Here is a 27,500-nt window from a genome sequence, read left to right on the forward strand (position 1 = left end):
GGATGGATGGATAGATAGATAGAAAGATAGATAGAACAAAAGATAGATAGATGGATGGATGGATGGATGGATAGATAGATAGATAGATAGATAGATAGATAGATAGACAGATGGTAGAATGCAACTCCAAGGGTCATCCTCTAAAATAGATAGATAGATAGATTTTGTGTGTGTCAGGAGCGACTTGAGAAACTCCAAGTCGTTTCTGGTGTCAGAGAATTGGTCGTCTGCAAGGACGTTGCCCAGCAGACATCCTTATGGGAGTCTTCTTTCATTCCATTACTGGTGGAGTTCAGAATGCTCTTTGATTGTAGGTGAACTATAAATCCCGGCAACTACAACTCCCAAATGACAAAATCAATACCCCCCTAACTCCAACCACACCAGTATTCAAATGTGGGTGTATTGCGTATTTGTGCCAAATTTGGTCCAGTAAATGAAAATACATCCTGCGTATCGGATATTTACATGATGATTCGTAACAGTAGCACAATGACAGTTATGAAGTATCAACGAAAACAATGTTATGGTTGGGGGTCAGCACAACAGGAGGAACTGCATTAAGGGGTCACGATATTAGGAAGGTGGAGAAACACTGGTCTACACTATATAATGAATGCAGTTTGACACCACTTTAACTGTGATGAGCCAATGCTATGGCATCCTGGGAAGTGGTTGTAGTTCTGCAAGGGTCTTTAGCACCTGTCAAAAAGAGTGCTTGGGCTCTAGGCAAACTACAACTCCCGGGATTGCAAAGCAACCAGAAAGTCAAGGGTTTGGGACCCAATGGTAAACGCAGATTGCAAAATGTTCTCCCTCTTTTTTCCTTCTTGCTCCTTCCTTTTTTAAGCCCATTCCTTCCCCCCAAAGAGCCAGCTGGCTCAGCCGGCAGATAAAGACCTTGTAGACAAGGCTTGGGCCAGTTTAATCAGAAATATTTGCAGCGACAATAGGATTAAGGCGGCAGATGCCAGACAAGGAGCGAAGACAGGGAAAGAGCGCAAGGTTTCAAACCAGCAGCATTGGCAACAAGGGCAGATGTCGCCTAGCTGCATCCCATCCTTTAGATGCATTCACAGTAGAGCCATTTTCCATTAAATTACAGGTTGGATTCAGCATTTGGTAGCCAAATATAGTACTCTGGGTACATCTAGAGCCCAGCATGAGCCAACTTGGGCCTTCCAAGTGTTTTGGACTTCAACTCCCACAATTCCTAACAGCCGGTATTATATATATATATATATATATATATATATATATTGGTGTGATATAATATAATATAATATAAATATATCAGTATTATTTATTTATTTATTTACTATACTTGTATAGACAGGGAGCTCTGCCGTGGGCTGGTTCATGAGGGTGACTAAAATGATCAAGGGTCTGGAGAACAAGCCCTATGAGGAGCGGCTTAGGGAACTGGGCATGTTTAGCTTGAAGAAGAGAAGGCTGAGAGGAGATATGATAACCATGTATAAATATGTGAGAGGGAGCCACAGGGAGGAGGGAGCAAGCTTGTTTTCTGCTTCCCTGGAGACTAGGACGCGGAACAATGGCTTCAAACTACAAGAGAGGAGATTCCATCTGAACATGAGGAAGAACTTCCTGACTGTGAGAGCCGTTCAGCAGTGGAACTCTCTGCCCCGGAGTGTGGTGGAGGCTCCTTCTTTGGAAGCTTTTAAGCAGAGGCTGGATGGCCATCTGTCAGGGGTGATTTGAATGCAATATTCCTGCTTCTTGGCAGAATGGGGTTGGACTGGATGGCCCATGAGGTCTCTTCCAACTCTTTGATTCTATGATTCTATGAGTCAGAAGCGACTGAACGAATGAACAACATACTTGTATACCGCCTTTCTCAGCCTTAACGGCAACTCAAGGCGGTTTACAACAAGTCAGTACACATAACCACAAAATACAAATCGAACATTAAAACAGTATAAAACCACAATAGCAGCAATAAAAACAATAAAAACCAACATCATTATCACCAGCGTCTCATAGTTAAATAACGTTGTCCAAGTTCCACTGTCGAGTGATTCCATTTCCTATGTTAGTTACTCTGCATTTTTAAATGTTTGCTCGTATAACAATGTCTTAACTTGTCTCCAAAACGTTAAGAGTGAGGGAGCTGATCTAATCTCCTTAGGGAGGACATTCCATAGCTGAGGGGCCACCACGGAGAAGGCCCTGTCTCTTGTCCCCGCCAAACATGCTTGTGATGAAGGCGGGATCAAGAGCAGGGCCTCCCCAGATGATCTTAAAATCCTAGATGGTTTGTAAGGGGAGATTCGTTTGGACAGGTAAGTTAGGCCAGAACCGTTTAGGGCTTTATAGGCTAAAGCCAGCACTTTGAATTGTGCCTTGTAGCAAACTGGCAGCCAGTGGAGCTGATGCAGCAGAGGAGTTGTACACTCCTTGAGCATCGCTCCTGTTAACAATCTGGCTGCAGTCCATTGGACCATTTGAAGCTTCTGGACAGTCTTCAAAGGCAACCCCATGTACAGCGTGTTGCAGCAGTCTATACGGGATGTAACCACAGCATGGACTACCGTGGCCACGTCAGGCTTCCCAAGGTTTGGGTGCAGCTGGCGCACAAGTTTTAGCTGGGGTTCCAGACTCAGCGATAAATCCAGGATTACACCCAAACTGCGAACCTGCATCTTCAGGGGGAGTGTAACCCCATCCAACACAGGCTGTAACCCTATGCCCTGTTCAGCCAGATAAAATGTATCAGTATATTTTTATGACCACACACACACACACACATATATCATAGAATCATAGAATCAAAGAGTTGGAAGAGACCTCATGGGCCATCCAGTCCAACCCCATTCTGCCAAGAAGCAGGAATATTGCATTCAAATCACCCCTGACAGATAGCCATCCAGCCTCTGTTTAAAAGCTTCCAAAGAAGGAGCCTCCACCACACTCCGGGGCAGAGAGTTCCACTGCTGAATGGCTCTCACAGTCAGGAAGTTCTTCCTCATGTTCAGATGGAATCTCCTCTCTTGTAGTTTAAAGCCATTGTTCCACTGCATCCTAGTCTCCAAGGAAGCAGAAAACAAGCTTGATCCCTCCTCCCTGTGGCTTCCTCTCACATATTTATACATGGCTATCATATCTCCTCTCAGCCTTCTCTTCTTCAGGCTAAACATGCCCAGTTCCCTAAGCCGCTCCTCATAGGGCTTGTTCTCCAGACCCTTGATCATTTTAGTCGCCCTCCTCTGGACACATTCTAGCTTATCAATATCTCTCTTGAATTGTGGTGCCCAGAATTGGACACAATATTCCAGATGTGGTCTAACCAAAGCAGAATAGAGGGGTAGCATTACTTCCTTAGATCTAGACACTATGCTCCTATTGATGCAGGCCAAAATCCCATTGACTTTTTTTGCCACCACATCACATTGTTGGCTCATGTTTAACTTGTTGTCCACGAGGACTCCAAGATCTTTTTCACACGTACTGCTCTCGAGCCAGGCATTGTCCCCCATTCTGTATCTTTGCATTTCGTTTTTTCTGCCAAAGTGGAGTATCTTGCATTTGTCACTGTTGAACTTCATTTTGTTAGTTTTGGCCCATCTCTCTAATCTGTCAAGATCGTTTTGAATTCTGCTCGTGTCCTCTGGAGTATTGGCTCTCCCTCCCAATTTGGTGTCGTCTGCAAACTTGATGATCATGCCTTCTAGCCCTTCATCTAAGTCGTTAATAAAGATGTTGAACAGGACTGGGCCCAGGACCGAACCCTGCGGCACTCCATATATATATATAACGGTAAATGACCAGCACCAAAAGATATACGAACATCAGAATAGGAACGTATACATTTAGGTATTAAGCCATGACGATATACAGACCTGATATGGACATAACTAAAGTAGTTATTGATCGGGACAGAAAGCTATTGGTAATCAATACAACCCAAGGCTAGGAAGCTGGGTGCATGAGTGGGCTTCCAAAGAAGCATCTCAAAAGGGAGTGGCAAAATAGGTTGGGTAACCCATCAGGCTTGGGCCTGCAGAGGGCATTGTGCACCAGTTCGATAAACCTTTCCTGCCTTTGGAATGAAATGCTGGAAGCTATAGAGCAGGCCTGGGCAAACTTGGGTCCTCCAAGTGTTTTGGATTTCAACTCCTGGTAGGCTGTTAGGAATTGTGGGAGTTGTAGTCCAAAACACCTGTAGGGCCGAAGTTTGCCCAGATCTGCTCTAGAGGTAAGCATGAACTATGGTTCTCGGATCTACACACACTGTATACATAATACATGAATCCCAAAGCAAAGTTGTCTATTGAAGTGCAATATATTTTTGGACACTAGGGGGCCCTATAGCACAGGGCTTGTTTATCACAGAGAGCAGAGGATAGAGAGGTGCAGTATTCCTGGGGAAACAGCTCCCCCTAGTGGCCAGGAGTGCAAATGGGCTCCCATGCTTTTTAAGTGCTGAAGTTGGGAATCATAGAATCATAGAATCAAAGAGTTGGAAGAGACCTCATGGGCCATCCAGTCCAACCCCCTGCCAAGAAGCAGGAATATTGCATTCTATAGCTTTAAAGTAAACCATGAAGAAACTGAACTAGTTTGAGATTTTTCCATCCCTTAACTCAATTGTTAAATAATAAAATTATTATTATTATTATTATTAGTAGTAGTAGTAGTAGTATATTTATCTCCTTAATCAGAATGGAAGCTGCAGTCAAGAAACAAAGAAGACAAGAACCTGGAAAGTCAGCTATGCAAGAACCAGATAAGACTATAGAATGATACAGTTGGAAGGGACCTCTAAGCATCATCCAGACCAACCTCAATCTGCCAGGTAAAAAGGTAGGTAGTCCCCTGACATTAAGTCCAGTCATGTCTGACTCTGGGGTGTGGTGCTCATCTCCATTTCTAAGCCAAAGAGCCAGCGTTGTCCGTAGACACCTCCAAGGTCATGTGGCCGGCATGACTGCATGGAGCGCCGTTACCTTCCCGCCGGAGCGGTACCTATTGATCTACTCACATTTGCATGTTTTCGAACTGCTAGGTTGGCAGAAGCTAGGGCTGACAGCGGAAGCTCACGTCGCTCCCTGGAATCGAACCTGCGACCTTTCGATCAACAAGCTCAGCAGCTCAGTGCTTTAACTCACTGCACCACCAGGTAGGAAGACACAAATCAAAACATTTTTGACAGATGGCCATTCAGCCCCTCAAGTTTAATATATATATATATATATATATATATATATATATATATATCACTGGATATGAAAGTTATTATGGTCCATACCATCATATTTCCTTTTTATATGGATGATTCTGAAAGCTGGATGATGAGAAAAGTGAATAGGAAGAAAATCAATGCCTTTGAAATGTGGTGCTAAAGGGGAGTGGTGCGGGCCAACAAATGGGTTCAAATCAAGTCTGGACTGCCCCTAGAAGCAAGTTGGGCCTGTTATGAATGTATTATGACTCACTAGAAAAAGAGAATAGTGCTGGGAAAGGTAGACGACAGGAAGAAAACAGAATACCAGGTTAGGGCTGGAAAGACTGATCCAAAGAAGGGCTGTGAATGATGGGGCAGCTTGGAGATCTCTTCTTCTTAGGATTGCCATATACGAGGAAGCCATGGGCTTCCTGAATCTGCAGGACTTGAGGAGGGCTGAGGATGATGGGGTGACTTGGGGGGGGGGTTCCTTGATGGGGTCTGTTGTAGCACAGCAAGTGTCAGGGGATTTCTCAGAGGATGAAAGGGGTGATGGGTTTCAAATTGAGATGTCTTTGAGCGATCGGAGAGAATTGCAGGCAGATGAGGCTGATGTTTTGGCTTTCTGTGCTCATTCCCAGGCAATGGGAAAGTGAAAGTCCTTGGGCAGGTGATGAGTTTTCCCAGGAAACTAGATTAGGCCTGAGAATGGAGGGAGTGAAAAACAGTCTGAGTGATCAGAGTGAATTGCAGGCAGATGAGGCCGATGTTTTGACTTCCAGTGCTCGTTCCCAGGCAACAAGTGAAAGTGAGAGTCCTTGGGCAGGTGGGGAGTTTTCCCGGGAAATTAGATTAGGCCTGAGAATGGAGGGAGTGAGAAACAGGCAAACTAGATATTTTCACAGAATCCGTGAGAAGACCTTGAAGTCTGATCTGGCCATGGTGGTACACGCCTTAGTTACATCTTGAATGGATTATTGCAATGCACTCTATGTGGGGCTGTTTATGAAGATGGTTTGGAAACTGCAATTAGTGGAGAGAGCAGCAGCGAGGTTTCTAACGCAAGCTGACTACAGGGAGCACACCACTCCCCTGTTCAAGTGGCTCCACTGGCTGCCTGTGAGTTTCCAGGCCCAATTCAAAGTGCAGGTCATTACCTATAAAGCCCTTTAGGGTTTGGGTCCAGCCTATTTGCATGACCATGTCTCCCCCTATGACAAACTACAAGAGAGGAGATTCCATCTGAACATGAGGAAGAACTTCCTGACTGTGAGAGCCGTTCAGCAGTGGAACTCTCTGCCCTGGAGTGTGGTGGAGTCTCCTTCTTTGGAAGCTTTTAAACAGAGGCTGGATGGCCATCTGTCAGGGGTGATTTGAATGCAATATTCCTGCTTCTTGGCAGGGGGTTTGACTGGATGGCCCAGGAGGTCTCTTCCAACTCTTTGATTCTATGATTCTATGACCCTGCTCGTGTCTTAAGGTCCTCCAGGGAGGCCCTTCTCACGGTTCCACCACCCTCACAAGTGTGGTTGGTGGGAATGTGGAAAAGGGTCTTCTTGGTGGTAGTCCCCTGGCTCTGGAATGCCCTTCCCAAAGAATTTGGACAGGCCCCCTCTCTAGACATCTTCAGGAAGTGATTAAAAACATGGACATAGAAGCAGGCATTCAGAAATGGTCAATTATAATTCTACTGTGATGGTGGTGAATAGCGGCTGCATCAATGCCAACTGGCTTGAACTGGTTTTGCCTCTGGTGGTCAATATGTTTAAATCCAGCAAAAAAAATCCCATTATTTTCTATTGTGCTATTGCTATGTCAGTCTGATAGGTTTTTGATATTGTCATTATGTATTATGTTTTTATTTTTACTTTGGTTTTTGTATTGTGGCTTATTTCCTGTTAAGGGCCCCCTAGTGGTGCAGCAGGTTAAACCACTGAGCTGCTGAACTTGCTGGTTGAAAAGTTGGTGGTTCGAAACCAAGGAGCAAGGTGAGCTCCTGATGTTAGGCTCAGCTTCTGCCAACCTAGCAGTTCAAAAACATGCAAATGTAAATAGATCAATAGGTACTGCTTGTGTGGGAATGTAACAGCACTCCATGCAGTCATGCTGGCCGCATGACCTAGGAGGCGTCTATGGACAATGCCGGCTCTTCAGCCTTGAAATGGAGATAAGCACCACTCTTCAGTTGGACTCAACTAGACTTAATGTCAAGGGAAAACTTTACCTTATTTTCTGTTAGGTTTTGATATTATAATTTAAGATCATGTTGTATTCCTGTGTTTTGCACTGTGTTTTGACTCTTTGTAAGCCACCCTGAATCTTGTTTGGAGAGTGGGTGGAATATACATAAACTTATTATTATTATTATTCACCATTCATGGATTCAGCAACCCTTTGAAGGCAACCATAATAAGGCAGATGGAAATGGGTTTGATGGCCCTGATATAGAGGGGTGGACATGTACATGCAATGGAAATTTCCTCTGACATTTCTCCATTAGTTTCTCTGGAGAAGCTCTCCAAAAATGGTTTTGCAACAGAGAGACTCTGCACCAAGGGCTCAGGGTCCATCTTAGTCCATTGAAAAAAACTGATGGTCATCCATAAATTGTAGGAGGAAGGTTATTTATTTATTTATTTACTTTACTTCTATACCGCTGTTCTCGGCCCGAAGGCGACTCACAGCGGTTAATAAAGTCTTGTTCAGAAAGAGTTGGAAGAGACCCCAAAGGACATCCAACCCAACCCCTTTTTCCCAGGCAGGGAAAACACAATCAAAGCAAACCCGAGAGATGGCCATCCAGTCTCTGATTAAAAGCCTCCAAAGAAGGATCCTTTTACAGTATTTCATTCATTGGGTCAAAGCATGAATCAGTTCAGCACCATGGACAGTGCTTTTTAAAGCTGCTAAAGCAGGCCTATTTCTGCTTCATTGACTATTCTAAAGCCTTTGACTGTGGATCATAATAAATTGTGGCACGTTTTTGGTGGGATGGGCATCCCAAGCCCCCTTCCCTCTCTCCTGAGGAATCTGTACAAGGACCAAGGAGCAACAGTCAGAACTGACCACGGAACAGGAGACGGGTTCAAGATTGGGAAAGGCGTCCGGCAAGGCTGCATCCTCTCACCCAACCTTTTGAACTTGTATGCAGAACACATCATGCGAGGATGTGCGGGGCTTGATGAGTGCAAAGCTGGGGTGAATATTGCTGGAAGAAACATTAACAACCTCAGATATGCAGATGACACCACTCTGATGGCCGAAAGCGAGGAGGAGCTGAGGAGCCTTCTCATCAAGGTGAAAGAAGAAAGCGCAAAAGCCGGGTTGCAGCTAAACATCAAAAAAACCAAGATTATGGCAACAAGAATGATTGACAACTGGGAAATGGAGGGAGAAATTGTGGAGGCCGTGACAGACTTTGTATTTCTAGGCGCAAAGATGACTGCAGATGCAGACTGTGGCCAGGAAATCAGGAGACGCTTCCTTCTTGGGAGGAGAGCAATGTCCAGTCTCGATAAAATAGTCAAGAGTAGAGACATCAGACTGGCAACCAAGATCCATTGCCTAGTCAAAGCCATGGTCTTCCCTGTAGTCACCTACGGATGTGAGAACTGGACTGTAGGGAAGGCTGAGCGAAGGAAGAGAGAGGCTTTTGAGTTGTGGTGCTGGAGGAAAGTTCTGAGAGTGCCTTGGACTGCGAGAAGATCCAACCAGTCCATCCTCCAGGAAATAAAGCCCGACTGCTCACTGGAGGGAAGGAGACTAGAGACAAAGCGGAAGTACTTTGGCCACATCATGAGGAGACAGCAAAGCCTAGAGAAGGGAATGATGCTGGGGAAAGGGGAAGGCAAAAGGAAGAGGGGCCGACCAAGGGCAAGATGGATGGATGGCATCCTTGAAGTGACTGGACTGACCTGAGCTGGGGGTGGTGACAGCCGACAGGGAGCTCTGGCGTGGGCTGATCCATGAGGTCACGAAGAGTCGGAGACGACTGAACGAATGAACAACAACAACAAAGCAGGCCTGGGCAAACTTGGGCTCTCTCTCCAGGTGTTTTGGACTCCAACTTCCACAATTCCTAACAGCCTCAGACCCTTTCTTTATCCCCATCAGATGCTTAAGTGGAAAAGAAAAGGGAAAAGGAAGGGGCCTGAGGCTGTTAGGAATTTTGGGCCCAAGTTTGCCTGAGCTAAAGCATGAGATGTGTTTTAATAGTATGCCTGACTCTGCAGAAAAATCACAAATACTTGTTTTGCACTGAAAACAGCATTTTCTGTGCAGGAAATAATATTAATAAGAATAACTGTAATTTATAATAAATAAAAATAAAAATAATAATAATAAATGTTACCCCCCTCCCCCAAAAAATCAGCAGTTTGAATCCGGGGAGCAGTGGGTGACCCCCCACTGCTAGGCCCAGCTTCTGCCAACCTAGCAGTTCAAAAACATGCAAATCTGAGTAGATCAATAGGTACTGCTCCGGCGGGAAGGTAACGGTGCTCCATGAAGTCATGCCAGTCACATGACATTGGAGGAGTCTACGGACAACACCGGTTCTTCTGCTTAGAAATGGAGATGAGCACACACACACACCCCAGAGTCGGACACAAATGGACTTAATGTCAAGGGGAAACCTTTACTTTTACCTTAATAATAATTGTATTTGTTACCAACCACTTCTTCTGCATAGGAATATCATTATTGGGTTGTTGTAAGTTTTTGGGCTGTATGGTTATGTCCCAGAAGCATTCTTTCCTGACATTTTGCATGCATCTATGGCAGGCATCCTCAAAGGTTGTCAGGTCTGTTGGAAACTAGGAAAATTGGGTTTATATATCGGTGGAATGATGTCCAGAGTGGGAGAAAGAACTCTTGCTCCAACAGACAAGAGTTCTTTCTCCCACCCTGGACATCATTCCACTGATATATAAACCCAATTTTCCTAGTTTCCAACAAACCTCACAACCTCTGAGGATACTTGCCATAGATGCAGAAGAAACGTCAGGAGAGAATGCCACTAGAACATGGCCATATAGCCCGAAAAAACCTACAACAACCCTGTGATTCTGGCCATGAAAGCCTTCAACAATACAGGAAAAACTCAGTCGTTATCAGGACCTCAAAATCGAACAGCAAAGGCTCTGGCATAAACCAGTACAGGTGGTCCTAGTGGTCATCGGCACACTGGCATTTGGAAACAAGAAACATGGACAAAATCACGATCTGTCAACTGCAAAAGGCCACCTGACTTGGATCTGCGCGCATCATTCGGAAATACATCACACAGTCCTAGACGCTTGGGAAGGGTTCGACTTGTGATTTTGGGATACGAAATCCAACATATATATCTCGTTTGTTGTGACATAGAATCATAGAGATGCAAAGTAACTAAAAGAATGCTTAGAGCAGGCATGGGCCAACTTTGGCCCTCCAGGTGTTTTGGACTTCAACTCCCACAATTCCTAACAGCCTACCGGCTGTTAGGAATTGTGGGAGTTGAAGTCCAAAACACCTGGAGGGCCAAAGTTGGCCCATACATGGCCTAGAGAGTAATGCTTCTTTATAAGAAGAGTGATGATTCCCTAGGAGACCAAGGGATTCGGTGGAATCGGCGTGAGACGTCATCGTCTGGCCACGGCCCGGTCCGTGCCGAAGCAGCCAGGTTAATCCCGATTGTCCTTGTCAGAGGATTTGGGGATTAAGGCAAGGTTGGAAGGAAGAACGAACGAATGAACGAACGAATGTATCAAGCACCCAAAGATGCACGAACCTGGGAATATACAGGCTGTCCCCAAGTTACATACAAAACTGTCTCTGTCGGTTGGATGTGTATGTAAGTCGGGACAAAAGAAGTGCATTCGAAACAATTCTGTTGCAATTTGCAAATGCAGAAATCCTCGAAATTTTTCCGATATGCAATGCCTTTTTATTGGAAAGATGGGAAAATTTCCACCCACGATTTATGGATCACAACAAGGATGGATCAATGGACTGATATAATCCCTATGACAGAGTTAGCGACAAGAATAATAGGATTCCCAATGAGTTCCTGAAAAGTTAATCGACCAGAAGTAAGAATACACAAGACAAAAAAAAAGATAGATGTTTGGATTGTGAAAGTGACAGTAATTGAAAGGCAGGAGGGTGAGAATGATAGGACTTTGTATTTTAACTTCCTTAACTTTCCTATCTTCAATGTTTCTGTATACTTTTCTATTCTTCTGTTTTAGTTTGGTTTGAAAATGTGTGATTTTAATTCAATAATAATAATAATAATAATAATAATTATTATTATTTCTAAAATTAGAACAGCACAACAACAGAGAGGAAACAAACAAAGACATCTAATCACCTCTCAACAAAAGATTGCTCCAGGCTCTGCCAGGCCTTCAAATGCTAATCAATGCGATCAGTTGGAACATTCACACCTAGCTCCAACAGACAAGAGTCCTTTGTCCCACCCTGGTCATTCCACAAATATATAAATGCATTTTTCTAGTTCCAACAGACGTCACTACCTCTGAGGATGCTTGCCATAGATGCAGGCGAAACGTCAGGAGAGAATGCCTCTAGAACATGGCCATATAGCCCGAAAAATTCTACAACAACACAGTGATTCCGGCCATGAAAGTCTTCGACAATACAATAATAATAAAGCTGACATGGTATGAAGATTTAAAAATCGAACTGCAAAGAATCTGGAAAAAGCCAGCCAAGGTGGTCTCAGTGGTGATCGGCACACTGGGTGCAGTGCCTCAATACCCTGGCTTGCACTTAAACACAATCGGCACTGAAAAAATTACCACCTGCCAGCTGCAAAAGGCCACCCTACTCAGATCTGAATGCATTACTCGTCGATACATGACACAGTCCTAGACGCTTGGGAAGTGTCCGACATGTGACCCAATACAAAAGCCAGCAGAGAGACCTTGTTTGCTGTGTACTCATCTTGTTGTATTTCAAATAATAATAATTGAAAAGTTGACACGATATGAGGATTTAAAGATTGAACTGCAAAGACTGGCACAAGCCAGTCAAGGTGGTCCCAGTGGTGATTGGCACACTGGGTGCAGTGCCTAAAGACCTTGGCCTGCACTTAAAAACAATCAGCACTGACAATAGTATCATCTGTCAGCTGCAAAAGGCCACCTTACTGGGATATGCACGCATCATTCAGCAATACATCATATCGCCCTAGACATTTGGGAAGTGTCCGATAATTCTGCATAGAATTATTATTATTATTATTATTATTATTATTATTATTATGGACTAATCTTGTTATGTATCAAATAATAATAATAATAATACTATTAATACTACTACTAATGATAATAATTGTAGTTTCTACCCACCTCTCATTACATTATTATTATTATTATTATTATTATTATTATTATGTATTTGCTACTCGCCTCTCCTTCTGCATAGAATTATTATTATTATTATTATTATTATTATTATGGACTAATCTTGTTATGTATCAAATAATATTATGTTTGCTGTGGACTAATCTTGTTGTGTATCAAATACTGCTACTACTACTACTACTAATGATAATAATTGTAATTTCTATCCACCTCTCATTACATTATTATTATTATTATTATGTATTTGCTACTCGCCTCTCCTTCTGCATAGAATTATTATTATTATTGTTATTATTATTATGGACTAATCTGATTATGTATCAAATAATATTATGGTTGCTGTGGACTAATCTTGTTATTTATCAAATAATAATAATAATGATGATGATGATGATAATAATGTGCAGTTTCTACCCACCTCTCATTTTATTATTATTATTATTATTAGTAGTAGTAGTAGTAGTAGTAGTATTATTAGTATTATTTGCTACTCACCTCTCCTTCTGCATAGAATTATTATTATTATTATTATTATTATGGACTAATCTTGTTATGTATCAAATAATACTAATACTAATACTAATGATAATAATGTGCAGTTTCTACCTACCTCTCATTATATTATTATTATTATTATTATTATTATTATTATTATTATTATGTATTTGCTACTCGCCTCTCCTTCTGCATAGAATTATTATTATTATTAGCCTCTTTTCTTTTCCTTTTTAACATCATAAAAACTTTTGTTGTATCTAACGATCACAAAAGAAGACAATAATACGAGATATTTGAAATCCCAATTTTATATCAATTATTGTACTGTATTAATAAAAATTATATTTCTTGCACTCTGTAATCTGTTCCAAAAAAGTATGCATTGCAGTTGCTGTCTGCTTTGAATTCCTTCTTCAAAAGGTTTGACACCACTTTCACTGCCCTGGATCAATGCTATGGAGTCCTGGGAGCTGTAGTTTTGCAAGGTCTTGAGCAGGAAGGGGCAAACTTGGGCCTTCCCTGTAGGAGTTTTGCACTCCAACTCCCATCATTCCTAACAGCCTCAGGCCCATTCCTTTTCCCCCTCAGCCGCTTAAGCGGCTGCGGGGGAAAAGGAAAGGGCCTGAGGCTGTTAGGAATGATGGGAGTTGGAGTGCAAAACACCTGGAGGGAGGGCCCAAGTTGGCCCATGCACCCAATCGAGACCCAAAGCACCTAACATTGAAATACATATGTCAACACCAATAGCCTGGTGTATACACACACAAATCATGCACGGTAGAACATCCAGAGCCTAGGGGAATGGCTTTGTTTTGGCTTTGTTTTGGTACTATCCCTCCCATAATCCCCTATCCTTGAGGATTCTGAGAGTTGTAGCCCAAAAAGAAAACCCTTTCCCCAAGTCAATAAGGACGACCCATGGATCGTCGTATTAACACAAACAATATACAACTCTATGGACTATTATCCACCACCATCCATCCGTTTCCAAAACTCATGAGGACTAGCAACTTGAACGGCAAAAGCAACCCAATCTCATTCCATTTTGTCAAAGTGTTAGGAACCTGGAAACTAAATGCCTGATCCTTCCCCGCAAACCAGGCACTTTATAGGCCATTATCCTCCTCTTCCATCCATCCCCCTCAATGGGGAGAAAATGGGCCTTTCTTTCCCTATTAGAAAATAAATAAAACCATTGAAAGCAACTAACTAATGGGATGAATCACTCCTTGGGTCTATGGGCGCCCTCATAGGCAGCGAAATAACAATGCGCGGCTTGTGAATGAGTCGGAATTAATAATACATCGCGTCTTATTAACGCAGTGGGTTGGACAAGGATTTCCAGCATTCCTCTGCCGTATCTGCTGTCATGGCCTTAAGGTCTGTCCGTACTATGGAATTAATGCAGTTTGACACCACTTTAAGCGGCTTTTGTGCAATGCTATTGAATTTCTGGGAATACCGGGAGCCAGCAGAGGCTTGAGACCTTGTGAAACTACAAATCACAGCATTCCACTGTCTTTGAGGCACGGAAGTTAAAGCAGTATCAAACTGTATCCACTGTCATGGCCTTAAGGTCTGTCCGTACTATGGAATTAATGCAGTTTAAGCAGCTTTGGCACAATGCTATTGAATTTTGGGGAATGCTGAGAACCAGCAGAGCCTTGAGACCTTGTGAAACTACAAATCACGGAATCCGCTGTCTTTGAGGCGCGGAAGTTAAAGCGGTATCAAACTATATCCACTGTCATAGCATTAAGGTCTGTCCGTACGATGGAATTAATACAGTTTAAGCAGCTTTGGTGTAATGCTATTGCATTTCTGGGAATGCTGGGAGCCAGTAGAGGCTTGAGAACTTGTGAAACTACAAATCACAGCATTCCACTGTCTTTGAGGCATGGAAGTTAAAGCGGTATCAAACTGTATCTGCTGTCATGGCGTTAAGGTCTGTCCGTACTAGGGAATTAATGCAGTTTAAGCAGCTTTGGTGCAATGCTATTGAATTTCTGGGAATGCTGGGAGCCAGCAGAAGCTTGAGACCTTGTGAAATTATAAATCACGGCATTCCACTGTCTTTGAGGCATGGAAGTTAAAGCGGTATCAAACTGTATCCGCTGTCGTGGCGTTAAGGTCGTTCCGTACTACGGAATTAATGCAGTTTAAGCAGCTTTGATGCAATGCTATTGAATTTCTGGGAATGCTGGGAGCCAGCAGAGGCTAGAGACCTTGTGAAACTACAAATCACGGCATTCCACTTTCTTTGAGGCACAGAAGTTAAAGCAGTATCAAACTGTATCCACTGTCATAGCATTAAGGTCTGTCCGTACGATGGAATTAATACAGTTTAAGCAGCTTTGGTGCAATGCTATTGAATTTCTGGGAATGCTGGGAGCTAGCAGAGGCTTGAGACCTTGTAAAACTGCAAATCACGGCATTCCACTTTCTTTGAGGTTGCTGTCATGACCTTAAGGTCTGTCATTACTATGGAATTAAAGCAGTTTGACACCACTTTAAGCAGCTTTGGTGCAATGCTATTGAATTTCTGGAGCCAGCAGAGGCTTGAGACCTTGGGAAACTACAACTCACAGCATTCTACAGTCTTTGAGGCATGGAAGTTAAAGTGGTATCAAACTGCATCCACTGACATGGCCTTAAGGTCTGTCCGTACTATGCCTTGAGACCTTGTGAAACTACAAATCACGCCATTCCACAGTCTTTGAGGCATGGAAGTTAAAGCGGTATCAAACTGTATCCGCTGACATTGCCTTAAGATCTGTCCATACTACGAACTTAATGCAGTTTTACACCACTTCAAGCGGCTTTGGTGCAATGCTATTGAATTTCTGGGAATGCTGGGAGCCAGCAGAGGCTTGAGACCTTGTGAAACTACAAATCACGGCATTTCACAGTCTTTGAAGCACGGAAGTTAAAGCGGTATCAAACTGTATCTGCTGACATGGCCTTAAGATCTGTCCATACTACAAAATTAATGCCATTTGACACCACTTGAAGCGGCCTTGGTGCAATGCTATTGAATTTCTGGGAATACCAGGAGCCAGCAGAGGTTTGAGACCTTGTGAAACTACAAGTCACGGCATTCCACTGTCTTTGAAGCACTGGAGTTAAAGTGGTATCAAACTGCATTAATTTTACAGTGCAGATGTACCTTAAGCCCTTTATAGAGATGGCATGGAGGAGAGAATGAAGATGGGCCTACACTAAAGCATTTCTCCGCCATATCCGCTGTCATGGCCTTAAGGTCTGTCCGTACTATAGAATTAATATAGTTTGACCCCACTTTAAGCAGCTTTGGTGCAATGCAATTGAATTTCTGGGAATGCTGGGAGCCAGCAGTGGCTTGAGACCTTGGGAAACTACAACTCACAGGATTTCACTCTCTTTGAGGCACTGAAGTTAAACCGGTATCAAACTGCATTAATTCTACAGTGTAGATGTACCTTAAGTCCTTTATACAGATGGCATGGAGGAGAGAATGAAGATGGGCCCACACAACAGAGTTATTGGAGTTTTGTCCCACTTCAAATGCTACAGGATGCTGGGATTTGGAGTTCCCAAAGTCATAGAATCATAGAATCAAAGAGTTGGAAGAGACCTCCTGGGCCATCCAGTCCAACCTCATTCTGCCAAGAAACAGGAATATTCCATTCAAATCACCCCTGACAGATGGCCATCCAGCCTCTGTTTAAAAGCTTCCAAAGAAGGAGCCTCCGCCACACTCCGGGGCAGAGAGTTCCACTGCTGAACGGCTCTCACAGTCAGGAAGTTCTTCCTCAAGTCCACTGCATCTGAGATCTCTCAAAACTACAGATCCCAGATTTCCAGAAGATGGACAAGTATTAAAGGGTGGGTCTACAAATATTTCAACCATATAGGGTTTGCCCCATTGTGAGTCCAATTGACAGTAGGCCTGTAATCAATGCGATTTGCACAATTCGACAGATTATTATTTCAGTCATTATTATTTATGTAATAGCATTATCATTTCACAATAGGATTAAGCAACGACATGCAAGCCCGGATATAATTTCCGCAGCCTTCCTTGGTCAGACGCAAAGAGAGACTCGGAGGGTTTTGTCTCTTATGGGGTTTGCGCCATGCTGGGAATCCTATTACCATCTAGTCTGCAAGGGGCCTAATCAATGGGATTTGCACCAATCGATCGATTGTTTCAATCACCATTATTATGATTTCACAAGAGGATGAAGCCATGACTTTTCAGAGCAAAATATCTTTCCGGCAGCCTTCCTTGCTCAGAGACACAGGGGGAATCAAAGGGTCTAATCAATGGGATTTGCACCATCGTCGATTGATTATTGCAATCGGGATCTTTTAGTTCCAAGATAAGACTGTTATTCTGCAATAGGACGAAGCAATGACATTCAAGCCACAATCTTTCCTGATACGTTTCTTTAGTGGGACGCAAAGAAGGAATCAGATCCATACACCAATGGAAAAGAGGAGAGTTCACCGCTCTGGGTTTTAGTCCGAACTTTAAGTGAACGCTCCAAGGGATTGAAACTATGGGGAAATTGAGCACGCAAACGCAGTTTCTCCCCGGAGGACAATGATGGAGAAATAGCATATTAGGGTGCCAAATATAGTATTTTGGGGGTGTTTTTCTTAGTTTTGGGGTCTCCAATAACATATTTTGAGGGAGCAATAGCCAAATAAAAGGAATATCCTTGGATGGGACAAGAGTTGCTTCGATGGAGGCCATTAAGGAAAAGAAACGTCAATCTATAGGAAATTGAAATAGAGTTTTGGGGGGGCATGTACCCCAAAAGGGAGAAAACACCAACTCTGGGTAGTTTGTCGGGGGGGGGGGGGAGCATAATAAGACTCATAGTATAGTTCAAGATAGCATTTGGGTAGACCACTGACCAAAACTTTGGGGTGTCATGACACCAGGATCACTTTCTAGCATTTGGGAAGACCACTGACCAAAACATTGGGGTGTCATGACATCAGGATCACTTTCTAGCATTTGGGAAGACCACTGGCCAAAACATTGGGGTGTCATGACATCAGGATCACTTTCTAGCATTTGGGAAGACCATTGATCAAAACATTGGGGTGTCATGACATCAGGATCACTTTCTAGCATTTGGGAAGACCACTGACCAAAACATTGGGGTGTCATGACATCAGGATCACTTTCTAGCATTTGGGAAGACCACTGACCAAAACATTGGGGTGTCATGACATCAGGATCACTTTCTAGCAATGGGGAGGCCACTGACCAAAACATTGGGGTGTCATGACATCAGGATCACTTTCTAGCATTTGGGAAGACCATTGATCAAAACATTGGGGTGTCATGACATCAGGATCACTTTCTAGCATTTGGGAAGACCACTGACCAAAACATTGGGGTGTCATGACATCAGGATCACTTTCTAGCAATGGGGAGGCCACTGACCAAAACATTGGGGTGTCATGACATCAGGATCACTTTCTAGCATTTGGGAAGGCCACTGACCAAAACTTAGGGGTGTCATGACATCAGGATCACTTTCTAGCATTTGGGAAGACCACTGACCAAAACATTGGGGTGTCATGACATCAGGATCACTTTCTAGCATTTGGGAAGACCGCTGACCAAAACATTGGGGTGTCATGACATCAGGATCACTTTCTAGCATTTGGGAAGACCACTGACCAAAACATTGGGGTGTCATGACATCAGGATCACTTTCTAGCAATGGGGAGGCCACTGACCAAAACATTGGGGTGTCATGACATCAGGATCACTTTCTAGCATTTGGGAAGGCCACTGACCAAAACTTAGGGGTGTCATGACATCAGGATCACTTTCTAGCATTTGGGAAGACCACTGACCAAAACATTGGGGTGTCATGACATCAGGATCACTTTCTAGCATTTGGGAAGACCGCTGACCAAAACATTGGGGTGTCATGACATCAGGATCACTTTCTATTGGTTTGGGGGAGCAATATTTACCTACGGCATGCTTCTTTATGGGGCTGTCACCACTCTAAGGTCAATGTTTCCAAATGGGGGCCGAAAGTAGGAAATGAGTTGGGGGGGGGGGGGGAATAGAGAAAAGTCTGCACTTAGAAGACCCAAACCTTCCCCCCTTTTACCCCCAAAAAGTGAGGTCAAAACAGCCCTCGTATATAGATCACAGAGAGGTATAGATATAGGAACAAATACTGAAGGATATAAGTATAGCTGTAGGAATAAATCCATTTTGCAATTGGCAAAGGGAATGCAAGGGTTGCTTTTGTTGTCATAGCCTTAAGCCACCTTCTACATCATATATTCTATCTATCCATCAATCAATCATTGATCTATCATCTATCTAGCTATCATCTATCTATCATCTATGTAGCTATTATCTATCTATCTATCTATCTATCTATCTATCTATCTATCCATCCATCCATCTATCTGTATCTATGTCTGTCTGTCAGTCTACCTACCTACCTACCTATCCATCCATCCATCCATCTATTTGTATCTATGTCTGTCTGTCAGTTTATCTACCTACCTACCTACCTACCTACCTATCCATCCATCCATCTATCTATCTATCTGTATCTATGTCTGTCTGTCAGTCTATCTACCTACCTACCTACCTACCTACCCATCCATCCATCCATCCATCCATCTATTTGTATCTATGTCTGTCTGTCAGTTTATCTACCTACCTACCTATCTATCCATCCATCCATCTATCTGTATCTATGTCTGTCTGTCAGTCTATCTACCTACCTACCCATCCATCCATCCATCTATTTGTATCTATGTCTGTCTGTCAGTTTATCTACCTACCTACCTACCTACCTACCTATCTATCCATCCATCCATCTATCTGTATCTATGTCTGTCTGTCAGTCTATCTACCTACCTACCCATCCATCCATCCATCCATCCATCCATCCATCCATCTATTTGTATCTATGTCTGTCTGTCAGTTTATCTACCTACCTACCTACCTACCTACCTATCTTTCTATCTATCTATCTATCTATCTATCTATCTATCTATCATCTATCTATCATCAATCCAGCTATCATCTATCTATCTATCTATCTATCTATCTATCTATCATCCATCTATCATTTATGTAGCTATTATCTATCTAGCTATCATGTACGTATCATCCATCTATCTATCTATCTATCTATCTATCTATCTATCTTCTATCCATCTATCATCTATGTAGCTATTATCTATCTATCTATTGGGGTGAAGGACAAATATACACATATATATAAACACACACACATCTCATGGGGGGGGGGGAGGGGGGAGTTCAATAGATGCAAATAGCCCTCTAGAAAAGCAAATATCCACCTAGCCAAGGCCATTTCCCCCCTCCGTTCCCCCCTATTTCCCCCCAGACCTGTTGCTTATGGGTTCTGGGGAGGGAAGGGTTAAACCCTAGAGGGTGGTCTTTGCTTCTTCATTTTTTTATGGGGTCTGTTGTAAAAAAAGAGAGAGAGAAAGGGAAAGGGGAGGGGAATTTGGTAAGAAATAGAAGAAGAGGGTCCACCTACCACACAGAGACACATAGAAGAGAACCTGTTCTTCGTCTTCATAGGGGGGGTTGGGGGCTATGGGGTGGGCTCGAGATGTGAGGGGGAGGTCAGACTTTGGGAGGAAGGGTGGTTGTTTCTTATGGGGAGGGGGGGTCTCTCGGTGGTGGTCACGACTGGAAGGAGGGAACGTGAAAGGGCGAAAAAGGAGGAGGGGAAGATGTGCTGAGGAGGAGGGAGGGAGGGATGGATCTTGAGAGAGAGAGAAAGAGAAGGAAGGATGCTGTGGGAAGAAGGGATGGATGCGGCTGTGAGCGGAGGAGAGAGAGTGTGCAAAGCCAGGGATGCGGTGTGGGTGTGCGACAGGCGCAGGATTTGTGGTGAACGCTTGTGCGAGGAGGAGTGAGTGAGTGTGTGTCCAGGAGGTTGCGTTTTTTGTGCATTGGGAGGGAGGGTGATGGAAGGATGCTGTGGTTCATAGGGATGCTGAGGCTCCAATGTGCCAAGGGGATAGATAGATATAACTATGGCCACCGATGTGGGACATTTGTGCATGGTGTCTACATAGAGAAGAATAGATAGATAGATAGATAGATAGATAGATAGAGGCCCACTGCGGTGGTTGGTTGGAAGGAGCACTGTGGGGGCGAAGAGAGGAGAGTATGTGGCCGGGGATGCCAATGCGGCGCTGAGGCGCATGCGGCCGGAACAGTGTGCAAACATGAGAGAGGGGAAAGGGAGGACAGCTCTTATTTTTATGCATAGGGTACAACATAAAGAGAGGTGGCTGCCGAAGGCATACATGGGGCTATAGGAGCACACATGTGCTTGTGGCATGCAAACCCATGCACCCCAAACAGGCAAGAATAGGGCTCATAGAATCCTAGACTTGGAGGAGTTCCCAAGGGGCATCCAGTCCAAACCCAAACAAGATAGGCAAATGGATGGATGGATGGACGGACAGATCTATCATAGAACCATGGAGTCAAAGGACCACCCAAGGGTCATCCAGTCCAACCCAGAAATATATCGGCAGAGAGATGGATTGATGAATGGGTAAGTAGGGAAGTAGGTAGGTAGATCATAGAATCATGGAGTTAAAAGGAACACCCAAGGGTCTTCCAATCCAACCTCAAAATAGGCAGATGGATAGATGGATGGATGGATGGATGGACAGATCTATCATAGAATCATGGAGTTAAAGGACCACCCAAGGGTCTTCCAATCCAACCTCAAAATAGGTAGATGGATAGATGGATGGATGGATGGATGGACAGACCTATCATAGTACCATGGAGTCAAAGGATCACCCAAGGGTCATCCAGTCCAACCCCGAAATATATAGGCAGATGGATGGGTAAGTAGGGAGGTAGGGAGGTAGATCATAGAATCATGGAGTTAAAAGGGACACCCAAGGGTCTTCCAATCCAACCTCAAAATAGGCAGATGGATAGATGGATGGACAGACAGATCTATCATAGAATCATGGAGTCAAAGGACCACCCAAGGGTCATTCAGTCCAACCCCGAAATATATCAGCAGAGAGATGGATTGATGAATGGGTAAGTAGGGAAGTAGGTAGGTAGATCATAGAATCATGGAGTTAAAAGGGACACCCAAGGGTCTTCCAATCCAACCTCAAAATAGGCAGATGGATAGATGGGTGGATGGACAGACAGATCTATCATAGAACCATGGAGTCAAAGGACCACCCAAGGGTCATCCAGTCCAACCCCGAAATATATAGGCAGATGGATAGAAGGATGGATAGGTATGTAGGTAGGTAGGTAGATCATAGAATCATGGAGTTAACAGGGACACCCAAGGGTCTTCCAATCCAACCTCAAAATAGGCAGATGGATAGATGGATGGATGGACATAGAACCATGGAGTCAAAGGACCACCCAAGGGTCATCCAGTCCAACCCAGAAATATATAGGCAGATGGATGGATGGGTAAGTAGGGAGGTAGGGAAGTAAATAATAGAATCATGGAGTTATAAGGGACACCAAGGGTCTTCCAATCCAACCTCAAAATAGGTAGTTGGATAGATGGCTGGAGGGACAGACAGGTCTATCATAGAATGATGGAGTTAAAGGACCATCCAAGGGTCATCCAATCCAATCTCAAAATAGGCAGATGGATGGATGGATGGACAGACAGATCTATCATGGAGTCAAAGGATCACCCAAGGGTCATCCAGTCCAACCCAGAAATATATAGGCAGATGGATGGAAGGATGGGTAGGTATGTAGGTAGGTAGGTAGATCATAGAATCATGAACAGGGACACCCAAGGGTCTTCCAAACCAACCTCAAAATAGGCAGATGGATAGATGGATGGATGGATGGATGGATGGATGGACATAGAACCATGGAGTCAAAGGACCACCCAAGGGTCATCCAGTCCAACCCAGAAATATATAGGCAGATGGATGGAAGGATGGGTAGGTATGTATGTAGGTAGGTAGATCATAGAATCATGAACAGGGACACCCAAGGGTCTTCCAATCCAACCTCAAAATAGGCAGATGGATAGATGGATGGATGGATGGATGGATGGATGGACATAGAACCATGGAGTCAAAGGACCACCCAAGGGTCATCCAGTCCAACCCAGAAATATATAGGCAGATGGATGGAAGGATGTGTAAGTAGGGAGGTAGAGAGGTAAGTCATAGAATCATGGAGTTAAAAGGGACACCCAAGGGTCTTCCAATCCAACCTCAAAATAGGTAAGTAGGTAGATCATAGGATGGAGTTAAAGGACCACCCAAGGGTCATCCAATCCAACCACAAAATAGGCAGATAGATAGATGGGTGGATGGAGTGATCTATAATAGAATCATGCACTTAAAGTACCACCCAAGGGTCAACCAGTCCAACCCCAAAATAGATAGGCAAAGAGATGGATGGATGGGTAAGTAGAGAGGTAGGTAGGTAGATCATAGAATCATAGAATTAATTCTGAAGAAGAAGGAAGGAAGGAAGGAAGGCAGACAGGGAGGAAGGGAGGGTAGATAGATCGTAAAAGCATGGAGTTAAAAGTGTCACCCAAGGGCCACCCAGTCAAACCCCAAACGGATGGATGGATGGATAGTAGATCGATCATAGAAGCATGGAGTTAAAAAGGCCACCTAAGGGCTATCCAGTCCAATCCTTTGACAGATGGCTGGATTAATGGTTATCACAGAATGAAAGCTGGGAGATATTGGCTCTTCCAACTGTTAGGAATTGTGGGAGTTGAAGTCCAAAACACCTGGGGGGAAGGCCAAAGTTTGACCATGCCTGTTTTCCTAGGTTTTAACCCATGGTTCCTTTGTGTCCCAACTTTCTCCCAGGGGATTCTGGGATTTGATGAACCACTGATTGCAAGATTCTGGGAGTTGTAGTCCAAGCTCTGGGAATGGATACACGTGGCCCTTGTGTGTCCATTACGGGATTTCCCTCTATCGACAAAACATAAGAGCGCATGGACCCATTTTCCTATCCCTCCTAAACTACGCAATCTGTGAGCATAACCAAAAATAAATTAAAACATCTCTCTCTCTCTCCTTTTCTAAGGCACCAAAAAGGTACAGGAGAAACCCATTTATAGGATATCTAGTTTAGGATAAATTGGTGCACTGCAAGCCGAAAAAGAAATTTGAATTTGAGTCTCTTTCAGTCACTTTGAGTTTAAGAAAGGAAAGCATGATAGAAATAGAAATATATTAGTATTATGATTGCAAAGGAAGACAAACACAGAGGCAAAGCATGATTTGGTTGGCACAGGGTTTTGGCATGTGTTCCTCTGCCAACCAAACTGGGGCCTACTTTATTGCAGGACCACATGTGGCCCACCAATGATCTTTTTTTTTACACCCCCCCCCCCCACTCATCACTATTTTACATGGCTTTTTGGCAGGCTCTTGGGGCAGCAGTTTGCCTGTTTGATAGCTTGCAGCTCCCCCTGCGTTAATATTGCCTCCCTGCAAATCCATTTCTCAAAAGGTGATTTGTTTGAGCTGTTCTGAGAAGTTCCTGTGGGCCGAAAACTTACCCGTTGAACCCATCACAGCTGCCCAATGCAACAAAGGGAGGGAGCAGTCATTCCCATGTGTGCCACCACTAGCTGACTTCCTTCCTTCCTTCCCTCCCCCATTCCTTCTCTCACTCTCTCCTTCCTTCCTTTCTTCCTTCCTTCTCTCACTCCTGCCTTCCTTCCTTCCTTCCTTCCTTCCTTCCTTCCTTCCTTCCTTCTTTCCCACCTTTTCTCCTTCCCTCCCTCCCTCCCTTCCCTCCTTTCCTTCTTTCCCACCCACCTACCTACCTACCTTCCTTCTCTCACTCACTCCTTCCCTCCCTCCTTCCTTCCTTCCCTTCCTTCTTTCCCACCTTCCTTCCTTCCCTCATTATCTCCCTCCTTCCTTCCCTTCCTTCTTTCCCACCTTCCTTCCTTCCCCTCCCTTCCTTCTTTCCCACCTTCCTTCCTTCCTTCTCCTATTCCTTCCCTCCCTCCCTTCTTACCTTCCTTCCTTCTTTCATTTCTCTTTTGGGTATTTGATTATTTTAACAGTTTAAAATTTGTTTAAAGGGTTTCTAATTGTTTAATTTGTTTAATTCTGATGTTCAAACATTGTGGATTGAAACTGCACTGCTTTTTAATATTTCAGCCCATTTTGCGAGACAAAAGCAGGCAATTATAAAAATAATAATTCCTCTTCCCCCCCCCTCCTCCTTTCATTCCTTCCCTTCCTAACTTTCTTTCCTTTCCTCCTCCCTTCTTTCTTTCTACCCTCCTTCTTCCCTACATTTCTTCCCTTCTTCCTTAAACATATTGATATGTTTTTAATTCCATGTTTTAATGTTGAATGATGTCGTGTTTTGTGATTTAATGGATAATTGTATGTTATTATCAGTTTATGTTAGGTTTCTGTATGTGAGGCATTACATTTTGCCATAATTATGTTGGAAACCGCTTTGAGTAAATAAATAAATAAAGACAGGAAGGAATAAGGGAAGAAAGGAAGGGAGAAAGGAGAGGAGAGAAAGAAGGAAGGAGGAATGACGGAGGGGGCACAGAGACCTACTGCTTCCCTTCCTGCCTATTTCCTTCCTTCTTTCCAATGCTCCTTCCTGGCCGGCCTGCCTTTCCTTCCTCCTTCCCTCTATTCCTCACATCTTTCCTCTTTTCTTCCTTCTTTCCAATGCTTCTTCCTGCCTGCCTTTCCTTCCTTCCTTCCTTCCTTCCTTCCTTCCTTCCTTCCTTCCTTCCTCCCTTCCATCCCTCTTTCTTTCTTTCTTTCTTTCTTTCCCCTTCCCTCCTTTCTTATTTCCTTCCTTCCTCCTTACCTTCCATCTCTCACTTATTTCCTCCTTCTTCCTTCCTTCCTTCCTTCCTTCCTTCCTTCTTTCCTCCCTCCTTCCCTCCTTCCTTATTTCCTTACTTCCTTCCTCCTTTCTTCTTCATTTATTTCCTATACTTTGGATTTTTATAGTGCAGTTTGTGTTTTAATTCTGTTTTAATATTTGCATATTGTTAAATTTTACATATATCAATATTTTAAACTAACTGTACTCGCCACGCATTGCTATGGCCAACCTTCCCTCCCTTTTTCTCTCCTTCTTTCTTTCTCTCCTTCCTTCCTTTTTTTCTTTCCTTCTCTCTTTTCTTCCTTCCCTTCCTTCCCTTCCCTTTTCTTTCCCTTCCTCTTTTTCCCCTTTCTTCCTTCTCTATCTATTCTTGGACTGCAACTCCCAGCAGTCCTCCTGATCAATCTATCTATCTACCTAACTATCTCTATCTAATCTATCCACCTTATCTATCTGGAGGGTTGCAGGGAGTTGGAGTCCAGGAATAGGAAATTGGAAAAATGAAGGAATTGGGATGCTCTCAAAGAGATCCAAGGAGAGGAATGCTTGGAAGCAGTGCATTTGGATCATCCTCCTCTCCTAAAGGGCCTGGCCTAGGGGATGCTGGGAGCTGTAGTCCGGAAGCAAGTGTGGATATGCTATTGTGTGTTTTGTTTGCCAGGCGAGTCATTTTGGTATATGCACTGTAGCATCTTTTTGCTTTTTTGGTTTTTTAAGTCCCTTTTGTTGCGTTTTTTTGTGTTTTATGAGTAGTGGTCATTCATTGGCCTGATAGGTGTGTTATGTCCAAATTTGGTGTTGATTTGTACAGTGGTTTTTGAGTTATGTTAATTTCACAAACAAACATTACATTTTTATTTATATAGACTAGTCGTTCCCTCCACACTTTGCCGTGGCCCAGACTGTGTAGATGTGATTTGTGTGTGTGTATATTTGTGTATATATGTGTGTTTGCATATGTGTATATATGTGTGTGTGTGTGTGGTTTTGCACATGCGCTGTAGTGTCTTTTTGCTTTTTAGGCTTTTGAAGTTCCTTCCATTGTGTTTTCAGTGTTTTTATGAGTGATGGTCACTTGTTGGCCTGATTGGTGCCTTGTGTCCAAATTTGGTGTCAATTCATCCAGTGGTTTTTGAGTTATGTTAATTCCACAGACAAACTTTACATTTTTAATTATATAGACTAGCTGTACCCGCCACGCATTGCTGTGGCCAACCTTCCCTCCCTCTTTCTCTCCTTCCTTCCCTCTCTCTTTCCTTCCTTCCTTCCTTCTTTTTCTTTCCCTTCTTCTTTCTTCCTTTTCTTTTCTACCTGTTTCTTTCTCGCTTCCTTTTCTCTTTGCTTCCATCCTTCCTTGTCTCTTTCCTTCCTTCCTTTCCTCCCTCTTTCTCTCTTTCGTTCCTTCTCTCCTTCCTTCCCTCTTTCACTTTTTATTTCATTCTCTCCTCCTTCTCGTCTTCTTTCCTTCTAAACCCTTCTTTCCTTCTTTATCTCCTTCCCTCCTTCTTTCCTGCTTCTCTCCCTTCCTTCTCTACCCTTCTTTCTTTCCTTCCTTCTCTACTTCCCTCCC

General features: G+C 43.6%; 1 protein-coding gene across 9 annotated transcripts in view; it reads right to left on the reverse strand.

The window, feature by feature from the left end:
• DLG4 (discs large MAGUK scaffold protein 4) overlaps positions 1-27,500 on the reverse strand; it is a 236,365-nt gene that overhangs the window by 102,979 nt on the left and 105,886 nt on the right. The window contains exon 1 of one of the 9 annotated variants that reach the window (XM_060779888.2): positions 20,598-20,688. The exons of 7 other annotated variants lie outside the window; for them this stretch is intronic. In XM_060779888.2, the coding sequence (XP_060635871.1) occupies positions 20,598-20,639 (42 nt within the window). In that variant the 5' untranslated portion in view covers positions 20,640-20,688. Of the gene's footprint in view, positions 1-20,597; positions 20,689-27,500 lie in introns of those variants that run through there. One more of the 9 variants, XM_060779893.2, reaches the window with a different exon arrangement.

Source organism: Anolis sagrei, chromosome 6 (assembly GCF_037176765.1).
Source record: "Anolis sagrei isolate rAnoSag1 chromosome 6, rAnoSag1.mat, whole genome shotgun sequence".
In the NCBI taxonomy this organism is placed as follows: domain Eukaryota; kingdom Metazoa; phylum Chordata; class Lepidosauria; order Squamata; family Dactyloidae; genus Anolis; species Anolis sagrei.